Source organism: Mercurialis annua, linkage group LG5, assembly GCF_937616625.2.
Source record: "Mercurialis annua linkage group LG5, ddMerAnnu1.2, whole genome shotgun sequence".
Classification (NCBI taxonomy): Eukaryota; Viridiplantae; Streptophyta; class Magnoliopsida; order Malpighiales; family Euphorbiaceae; genus Mercurialis; species Mercurialis annua.
In genome coordinates, this window is record NC_065574.1 from 48175512 (window position 1) to 48186594 (window position 11083).

Below are 11083 nucleotides of genomic sequence, written 5' to 3' on the forward strand. Positions count from 1 at the left end.
TCATCCTGTGCATCATCATCAACAATATCATAATCAACAATATCATTTTTAACATTTAAGCATGTATCATATGATTCAACACTAATACCATCCCAAGATAAGAAAGTTGGGGGGGAGGGGGGGGGGGGGAGTTTACCTCAAGTGTTAATTACTTCTCAAATGCCATGAAGCATAAGTTGCCATCATATTGGCTCTCATTATCGGTCTGAGAGTCATCATCCCATGAAGATTTGGATCCTCTTTTAGCATTTTTTCTTGAAAAAGAGGGTCTATCATGGTTGATATTTTTGCTTTTGAGCTCTTTCACTTTTTTAGTAAGCCTCATGAGTCTTTGCTCATTACTTTCCTTCTTGTTTTCTTCAAGATGAAGAATACTTGTTCAAGTCTTGAAAGAAACATTGTTCTCCTTTGACTTCTTCTTTTGAATGCTCTTAAAGTAAAATATCTCATGGAGGAGTAGCTTGCCAATCAACTCATCCGTTCTGAAGGTGGACAAGTCGTGAGCTTCTTCAATGGATCTTAAGATTTTATCGTTGATTTTCCTTAGCTTGTAGGATTTTCCAAGTGAATCAAGACTTGTAACAATTCCAAGAAACCTTGTAATCATCAAGGACACATCTTCATCAGGCAAACATTTGAAGCCTTCATATTCTCCAAGAAGCAACTGAAGCTTCTTTTCCTTGACTCGATTGGTGCCTTCATAGTATTTCTCCAAGGTGTCCCACATTTGCTTGGCACAAGTCAAGTGTTGAATTTTACTTTTTTCTTCTCTTGAAATTAAGGAGATGAGAGTTGCCATGGCTTTTCGATTTGGAGCATTCTCCTTCAATTGATCTTTGGACCACTCATTTCTTTCCAAAGGAGCTCCATCTTTGTTGACCGGGTGCTTCCATCTTTGGAGAAAGACATGCCAAAGATCTACCTTTTGCATATCAAGTAACATCACCATATGAAACTTTCAAATTTTGTAATTTGAACCATCAAAATACGGTTTGAGAGTGATGGAGAAGTTTGCAGTTGCCATTTTTTATAGTAAAGTTCTTGCAGTTAAGCACAAAGAGGAGCATTATGCTCTGATACCAATTGTTATTCCCTAGAAGGTATGGAAAACCTTTTGTGTTTGATTGTGAATGAAATAATTAATTCATTTTTAGCAGAATTAAGAAATTAAAAGGACTTTAAGAGTAGAGAAGATGAACACAAGGATTTAGAGTGGTTTGGATCACAAATCGATTCTACTCCACTAATCAATCAAAGATTGAGGTTTAGAATCTGTTAAAAATATAACCCAACTTACAAGGTCCCAATGAAATATACTTTTAGGCCAAACTTAGTGCTTTCAAGCTAAACACCAATTATGAGATTTTCCAAAGTTAATTTCTAACTTATAAGAGTTGCGTTTTCTCAAAACTAAACTCCAACTTACAAGGGTTGACTTTTTCCAAAATTAAACTCTAATTTATAATGATTAAGAATTTGCAAGCTACTCTAAAAATACAACAAACAAGTATTGATTTAAATATGGGAGTTTGTTGTTTCAAGGTTTGTAAATCATTGACCTTAAAACATTGCAAATGTGTTTATATTTATACCAATGCAAATCCAAGCAAAGTATAGACAAACAAAAAAGATTTTTCTGACAGGAGCAGTTTCGCGCCTGATACTCTTGAAGTCGCGCCCGCGAGCCTTTGCGCGATGATAAAACTTCAACAGTTCTTGTCACATGTCATCACTTCATTGGGCCATACATAAATGTATATGTTGGTTCTTCGCGCCCGCAAATCATCAACCCAAAGCTAGGGTTTTACCAATGCTTATGTCGCGGCTGTGACACAAGATTGTCGTAAGTGCAAAAATCCTCTAAACAACTTGGAATCCGGAAAATTCGATTCCACTAGAAGGTTCTGAATTGACTCCCGAGTGTTTCTATGAGTTTCGACACACTTATAAATAAAATTAGAACACTCATAATTGATTATCAAAATTTTAAAATAAAAAAATATAAAAAGATAAAAGTCCAACAATATGTAAGTTGGATTATAAGATAAAATATGCAGTAGTGAGATGTGAAATGGAGAAACAAAACACTACTAAAAAATTGTAAAGTCAAATATGTATTATGATTGGGTCTAACCGAGCCTCGTAATTCAAAAGCTACTTGAGGTTGATTCGAAATTTACTTGAATTCGACAATTTCGAGTCGAGTTCATATTTGAGCTACTAAAATTAACAATCGAATCCAACTTGAATTTAAAAATATGTTGTTAAATAAACTGGCGAGCCTAGTTGAAATTTAGTTAGGGCTGTACAGAAAAATTTCAAACCAACTAAGTCAAACCAATTCAACCAAACCAAATCAAATATTACGGTTTAGAAGACTGCTGATTTTGAAAAAAAAAAAAGTAAGTATTAGTCTGATTTGTGGTTTCAAAAATTATAAACCAACATAAACCAAACCAATATATAAACATATATACATATTTTTAAAAATAGAATTTATATCACTATTTTTTAAAATTGTAATTGACAAAATAATATATCTAATATCACCTAATGAAATAATTATTTGTATATTTTTATTGATCAATAAATGTTATATTTCTATATTATTAATATATTATATTAATAAAATGTAAAAATTTATAATATAAAATATTTATAAATTTTTTTATTTATTAATCATTATTATAATTTGTTACATAAATATAACATTTATTTTTATGATGAATAAATATTTTTAATTTTTTTTTATTTTAGATAAATAAATAATTTTTTGATGATGGTTTAACTGGTCTCAAAGAAAAAATTATCAAATTAAACCAAACCAATTTTGCTAGTTTATAACGTGTGTGGTTTGATTTTGATTTGAAAATTTGCCAAACCAGTATAATTGGTTTGGACTAAAATATCTATGATAAATCCGTCAAAACAAACCATATACACCCCTAACTTTTAGTTAGTTGATTTTTTTACCTTTTACTTAAAAACAAACTAGGATACCCACATTGAACCAAATTGCTATGAACCACAAAAGTAGAACCAAACCGAGCAATACAAATGGGACCTTCATATCTACATGGAGTGGTGCAAAGAGAATGCCACAACCGCCAAATTGCAAAATCCCACCAAAAAAGATGATAAAAAATAGAGTCTTTTTGCTGTTCTTGAAGCCTAATAGAAACCTAAGTTGAAACAAATTCACTTCATTAAAACATGGACACTTACTCCTTGCAATCATCAGCCATTACTACCATACCCACTTCGTTAACTAAAACTGGGTTGCTTGACAAATCTTGTTTGTATGGTCAGGTCATTAAGTTCCCCAATTTCAGTAAGTACCCACTTGCTAAAAAGATTGCAACTTTTCACATCAAGGCTCAAGCTTCAGGTATTCATGAAAGCTTTTCTACCTTACTGCATTTGATAATTATCTTATTTTTGTTTGGTTTTGAATTGGGTGTCTTGTGATTTTTAGAAATTTGATTGCTTTGATGTTTGTGGGTTATGAACAAGTTTTGTGCATGGGAATTAATAATGGAGGAAGTGATCAAATGCTGTAATTGTGACTTATATGGAGTTATTCAATCCATGTGTCCTATTTCGGAAACGTTTCAGACACCAAACTTTATTTTTTACATAGGAAATCTTAAGATAACACGGTTTCGCCATGTAAAGTGTTAGTGTTCAAGTGTCCTGTTTCCCGTGTGCGTGTCTGTGCTACCTAGGTATCAAGTATGATGAAGTGTTTTCACTTATATGGCACTTGTATGTTCATTTCTATTCACTTGTAAATTGGTGATTTTTTTTTGGAAATGTTCAATTAAGTAGAATTTGGTTTTCACTCTATGCTCAACGATAGGGGATTCTTTACCGGTTTTCACAATGTCTGCAATTAAGGTATTTAATTGTTGTAGAAACATGACTTTCATGCTAAAGTGTCCTTATAATGTAAGATAATTAATCAGGGCAGAAAATATTTGAATTTAGGAGTAATTTTGATGTTGGGACTTTGTAGTGATAAAATTGAGTAACAGAAAAACGAGTTCATTTGGAAGTTCGTGCTTGGTAATTAGTCGAGAAGACAACCTGGTTCGGTTAGCTGAACTTACAAATGTTGAGTGAATATGAGAAGACCTCATGAGATGTAACTTTAAAGTTTATGTGCTAAGGCTGATCTTTATTTTTGATGTGGCCTTTTTGTAACTTTATTCTTAGTGTTAAGGCTGAGTTTGGCCGTTGGCCTAAATAACTTATTGTGTAACTGAAGTTTGTGGATTTCTGTTTAGGTGTCACCAAATTCAGCTCAGGGGTAGTTGAAGCAATTTCAAAAGAAGCAGACATCAAAGATGATAATATTGTGTTTGTTGCTGGTGCTACTGGTAAAGTTGGCTCGCGAACAGTGAGGTCCGCCAAATCTACTGCTCCATTTTCAAAATAATTATTAGATTATACCTTTCTGGATGTTTGTGACAGTTGTTCTCTCCTTCAGGGAGCTTCTCAAACTTGGTTTTCGAGTTCGAGCTGGTGTCAGAAGTTCCCAAAGAGCACAAAATCTTCTCCAGGTACATCCTTAACAAATGAAACATATTCATGTTGCATCTGTTTTGTTTTCAGATTATGTGTATACTAAAGGAAATTTTACCTGCAGAGCGTTAAGCAAATGAAATATGATGGTGAAGGAGCTCAGCGTAAGACATTACAGTAGAGAGAATATGCAACTTCATAAAAAAATATCAAGCATATAGAACCTAACAGTTTTTCTTTGTTCTTTAGCCCAGCTGTAGAAAAGCTTGAAATCGTGGAATGTGATTTGGAGAAACCAAATGAGATTGGATCAGCATTAGGCAATGCATCTGTTGTTATATGCTGCATTGGAGCTAGTGAGAAGGAGGTGTTTGACATTACAGGACCTTATCGGATTGATTTTCAGGCCACCAAAAACCTCGTTGATGCAGGTAAAGAAGACATTTTATGAGATCATGAGCGTACTATTGTCTTAAAGGATCTAGCTTTAAAAACTTGGTTGTTTCTCATTTGCAGCAACTGCCGAAAAAGTTAAACATTTCCTTATGGTGTCATCACTGGGAACAAATAAAATTGGATTTCCTGCAGCTATTCTAAAGTAAGTTCATAATCAGATGCAAAGGACAGTTAGCACGTGAATTAACATCAGTTGTCAGATTATATGACATCAAATTACTGTTTTCTGCTACAGCTTGTTTTGGGGTGTTCTGTATTGGAAGAGAAAAGCAGAAGAAGCTCTCATAGCGAGTGGTATCCCTTACACTGTAAGTACTTCTAGGATGTCCCACAAATAGAATTATTGAATTCGTAGGATATAATTATGGCTATTTATCTCAGCTTCAATTTGATTTCTTATAGTTCTCTTCAGATAGTGAGACCTGGAGGAATGGAGCGGCCTACTGATTCTTATAAAGAAACACATAATATTACCCTGTCAGAGGAAGATACTTTATTTGGCGGTCAGGTGTCAAATCTTCAGGTACGGCAATAAAATAGTCGTTTAGGCGTGGCTGTTTTCCTTTGCTGATTTACTTTGTTGCTAAAGACATTCCTGTTGACAGATTGCTGAACTCCTGGCATTTATGGCTGCAAACCGTGAGCTTTCATACTGTAAAGTGGTGGAAGTGATTGCAGAGACAACTGCACCTCTTACACCTCTGGATAAGCTTCTCACAAAAATACCAGCTCAGCGCAGGATGCCTAAGGTAAGCGTAAACAGCATGCCCTCCTTCCTGGAAAAGTGAAATCACATAATAAAATTTGTTTCTTCCTTAGGAACCAGCTTCTCCAAAGAAAGTTGTGACTGAGGCTCAAAGTCCAAGCCCTGCAATTGAGAAGGAACCCGAGCCGCCAAAATCTAAAATATCAAGGCCACTCTCTCCATATGCTGCGTAAGAACAATATACAACAACCCTGCTTACTCCCAGCTTTCCATGAATTAATAGTAACTTAGTACTGGTCTAGACACTGTATAAATCATAAGCCTCCAATGGCTTGATTAATTTTCTTTCTATATTGTTCTCTTTGATTTTAGCTGTTTTACTCGTTACCTTCACAGTTATGATGATTTAAAACCACCTACTTCCCCTACTTCAATTCCATCCGGTGGTGAGAAAAAGATTAGCAGTTCAGCAGATGTGGTGGTAAAGCCTGAAACTGTAGATGCTCAACCAAGCTCATTAGCGGTTGCATCTGGAACTCCTGAAACAATACCATCCCCAGTAGAAGTGAAAAAACCAAGGCCTCTTTCTCCTTACGCAGCGTAAGCTCTTTTTCCCGACGTCTTATCCTTTAATTTCAGATATTAGTATTTTTTTTTATTTCGAACCTACTCAATTGATGCATTGTTATAGTTATCCTGATCTGAAGCCACCTAGCTCTCCAAGCCCAACACCAAGTGGTCCTAAGGTAACACCTTCTAGTCCACCACCAACAACAGCACAAGTCGAATCACCAGCAACCGGAGGCAATGATGTTGCAACAATCACAAGTAGCAGTGATGCCAAGGATTCTCCTCTGGGTTCGAGTTCTAGTCATTCACCCTTCCAAGCGTAAGCGTATAGATGTTATTTCTCAAAGTAGTATATTAAGTATATCTATCCAAAAAAAAAATGATTAAACAAAAGACAGCTAAATTAAGAAGATTTGAAAAAGATCATTATGATTCTCGAAAGGGAACAAAGGGATTGATCGAGAAAAGTCCTGAAACTACTTGTTTATTTGACCAATGCTTGGTCTAATATCTTATGGTCTCATTTCCTTTCTCCAATAAAATATGTTTTCCAATTTGCTTCAGATATGATGATCTCAAACCCCCAACATCACCAACTCCCACCGCACCAGTGGAATCAACTCCACCGTCTCCCACGACTGATGTACCTAATGTGAGCGAACCGCCATCAGCAACAACAGTGGATGAGCAAGAAAAGGCCGAATCAAAACCCAGACCACTCTCACCTTATACCATGTAAGCTTCATGTCTTAGATTTTTTTTACGTTTCAGTGAATTTCTGTTTTAAATTTCATTTAGTAGAAACTGTGTTTTTTTTTTCTAATTCGTCTCTTTGTGCTGTTTTCTTCCACAACAAGGTATGAAGACTTGAAACCTCCAACTTCTCCAACACCGTCTGGAAATTGAATCGAAAGAAGTAGTAATATATTCATTTAAAAGCCAAGCACCAATAAATCATTGCATTGCATGGCATTTGTATCGTATGAAGAGGCTAGCGGCTGATATTGCATGCGGGAGTCTGTTCCATGAATAGTTTTTGCTATGTATAAACTGACACAAGTTTCATTGTTGAATCCATTTCGTTTTATCATTTATAATGTGTTAATTGGCTCATTCCTTCGGTCACTATAGTCAAATTAATGCTTCATTCACAAAAACAAGAAGCTGGTTTCGGAGAAGCCGTGTTCCTCCAAATGCAGATCATCGTTTCTGGAGTAATCTGCAACTAGGTTAAATCATGCATGGAGTTATTATTCTCTTTAAAGCCAAGTAACACTTTTTTTTCCTTATCAAGCATCAAACATCTCACCGAGTAGAACAAGCGGCAAAATTCATAATTTTTCTTCCCAAAGCACAACAGTTAACGTTACAAGAACATCACCCACCAACAGAATATAATTATGACTGACAAGTAAAACAAGATTCATAAGGAAGGCTTTTAATCACATAGTTATGGCAGTTCTCCTTGACATGTTTTTGCATATCTTTACTGTTGGGTTGAGTGCTAACCTATGATGCACGGAAACCTTAACAAATGTGTGTTTTCCCGTTTCGGAAATATGTCAGTTTCTAAAACTCTTAAAGACTTTTTGGTAACGTTTCAGAGCCGTTTATGCAAATAATAAAAGTTAGATATCCATTTCCTAATAAAAAAATATATTTTCAAAAGAAAAAAAGTTTTAAGAATTGGGTATTATTATGAAATTACAAGCGATTATGACAAAAGTATCTAAAATTTTAAAAATATTTACAAAAGTACTTATAGACTTTTTTTATTTACAAAAATATTGACTGATTTAAAATTATTTACAAAAGTACCAAAAAATAAAAATTATTTACAAAAATACGATGTGTATAATGTCGGTATAATTATGGTATAATTTTTGTTTATTAAAACTATAAACCAGAGAATTTAAAAATAGTATTTGGTTTATTATTGGTATTATTTCAGTATACTTTCGGTACATTGATAGTAATTTTTTTTATATATTTTTTAGTTCATAACATGTACGTTTGTTTATATGTATTTTCACTATAATTTGTAATGAACTAGAGAATTTGTATATTGTTGGTATAATTTTAGTATATTGTTAATATAATTTTCCGTATACGATGTAGTGTAAGGTTGGTGTAATTTTTATCTAATATTAATAAAATTTCAGTATATTTTGATGTGTATACTCTTGGTATGCTGGTGGTATAATTTTGGTATATCATTAGTTTAACTTTTAGTATACGATTTAATATAATTGTTGTAAATTTTTTATTTAATATTAATAAAATTTCAGTATGTTTTGATGTGTATAATGTTGGTATAATGTTTGTATAATGCTAGTATTAATTAGTTTATTAGTATAATGACATTATACCAACAGTATACACTATATGATTGTAATTATTTTTCGTTTTTTGATATTTTTGTAAATATTTTTAAGTCAACTAGGATTTTTATAAATAAAAAAGTCAATATATATTTTTGTAATTATTTTCATTTTTTTTTGGTAAATGGTGTAATTTCTTCAAATAACAACACCCTCTAATCTTTTAAAATTTGTTGGATTATATTAACTAGTGTTAGGCCGCGCGTTGCACAAACTTTTATTTAAATTTTTTATTGGTATTTATTTTTTTATTTTTTTTAGGATTCACTTAATAAAAATAATCTAATTAATAATCATAAAAGTACTATACAATATATATATATATATATATATATATATATATATATATATATATATATATATATATATATATATATATATATATATATGTGCGTATATCTGTGTATTATAAATTTTCTATAATATAAACAGATAAGAAATTTATTATAAAAATTGTATATCAATATTACAATAAAAAGTATGATTTTATTAATTTACTTTAGTTATAAAAATATACTTTTTGTATCTTTCATATTACATTAAATATAAACAAATGCTATTTTTTTAATTATTCTTTTAACCATTGATTCTTAAGTTTTAATTTTTTTTTCTTCAATATATAATATAAAGTGTTATGCATAATTGTTAAATTGCATATAAATTTTATAATATTTATTATAGAATGATTATTGATATTATAAAAAGATTGAATTCTCTATATCAAATTTGAAAAACATCTAATACTTATGATTTACCCTCCAATACAATCTTTAAATTCTAACAAAGGAACAGAAAAGCTTGGATTGAGATTATCTCAAATTCATTTTAAACTTAAGGGGGTAATTTTCACAAGTTACACCGTTCATTATAAAATGAACGGTGTAAATAAAAAAAAATATAATTTTAATCAAATTAATCTACACCGTTCATTTTGCTTTTAGATGTTTTTCTGTTTGCTTTTGATCGTTTTTTTGCCATTTTTTTTGCCTTTATCTACTTGTTGTTCAAAAGATATTTTCCAAATTTAAATTTTAAAAATATTTTTATCAGGAATAGTAAGTGACAATGATAAGGAGGGGTCAACATTTATGTACACATTAGCATTAATTAGATACTCGACATCAAATTATTGATAATTTAAAAATATATTTATATTAAATAGTAAGTGTACAATTTCATTTCATTATAATGAAAAAAATTGAATAAAAGAGATCTATAGAATAAAAAATGAAAAGTGGAGGGACCTCCAGATAGGTTGGGCCATTAAAATTCAATTTAGTCTTTAAATTTATTTTTTATATGTATAAAATAAAAATTATATTATTATAAAATTTAATAACTTAATGACTTCAATATATTTTTTATTAACATTTAAAATTTTGATAATTAGTACTTTCTTTATTTTTAATTTTTTAGCTTTAAAAAGTAAATGAAGTTAGAAATCAATTAAAAAAATTAATAAAAATGATTATATGTAAGAAAATAATTAAACTAAATTAAATTTCCTCAGCCATCGAATCTCATAAAAAAATAATTGATTTATACTTGTGTCAAAAATAAATTAAAAAATAAATTAAAAATAAATTAAAATTTATTTTTTTTTAGTTTGGTACTTTGACTTAGTTAACTAACATAAAAAAAATAAACGGAATGACTAAAATATAAACAGAAAAAAAGTGAAGTAATCATTTATTTTTTAAATAAAAGAAATGAAAGTACGAAATATAACATATATGAGAGACATAAATAAAGTTCAAAAATGAAAAAGGAAAAATACAAAAATATATGTTGTTGTAGCTTGTATACAGAATTGTAGTTCGGATTTAACCATCATGATAAAGGATAATTATTAATTTTAAAACTGGGTAGATTTCATCATTTTGATATTTTAATTAATAAATTACATCAAATCAAATTAAACAAAAATATTAGTATAATAAAAAATTAAAACGAATATCTAATTCGTTCGATTCAATTTAATAAATAATTAGGATCCCAATATACGCCCTGTAATATTTTGATATGAGATAATAAAACATATTATTAACATAATAAAAAAATAGAATGACAATTATAAATATAAGCATTCTGCCATACGAAGAGGTTAATAGATAAACTGTCCAATTAACAAGTCTTCTAAACAGCATTATAATTTGTAGCCTTTGAAAGAAATTCTTACATTCTTTAATCATCTTTTGATATCATATCACTATCCCACAAATTTGCATTAACAACCAAGCCGAAATTATGAGTTCATATTTATTGATCCACGGCATATGTCATTTAATAAAGATCTCGAGTTGATCAAGACTCCACAAGACTAAATTTATCTATTTAGTCGGGAATTGTCACCTTTACGATGAATACAATCGGAGAATGAGTTAATCTCTATCGTATAATTCACACGGTTCATTAATATCTAACGATCTTCCAAGGAATTTCATAC

At 30.8% G+C, this 11083-nt stretch overlaps 2 protein-coding genes across 2 annotated transcripts; one reads left to right on the forward strand and one right to left on the reverse strand.

Annotated features, from left to right (window-relative positions):
* Positions 1–379: 379 nt before the first annotated feature.
* LOC126681980 (uncharacterized) lies at positions 380–949 on the reverse strand. Its single transcript, XM_050377536.1, has one exon. The coding sequence runs from the start codon at positions 947–949 to the stop codon at positions 380–382; it is 570 nt and encodes a 189-aa protein (XP_050233493.1).
* A 2140-nt stretch (positions 950–3089) lies between these two features.
* On the forward strand, positions 3090–7369 carry LOC126682191 (protein TIC 62, chloroplastic). Its single transcript, XM_050377786.2, has 14 exons — positions 3090–3388; positions 4287–4404; positions 4490–4562; positions 4649–4688; positions 4779–4955; positions 5041–5122; positions 5216–5288; positions 5393–5503; positions 5586–5729; positions 5800–5915; positions 6083–6286; positions 6378–6575; positions 6821–6991; positions 7114–7369. Exons 1-14 carry the CDS (start codon positions 3214–3216, stop codon positions 7160–7162), a joined length of 1731 nt encoding a protein of 576 aa, XP_050233743.1. The 5' UTR covers positions 3090–3213; the 3' UTR covers positions 7163–7369.
* The last annotated feature ends 3714 nt before the right edge of the window (positions 7370–11083 follow it).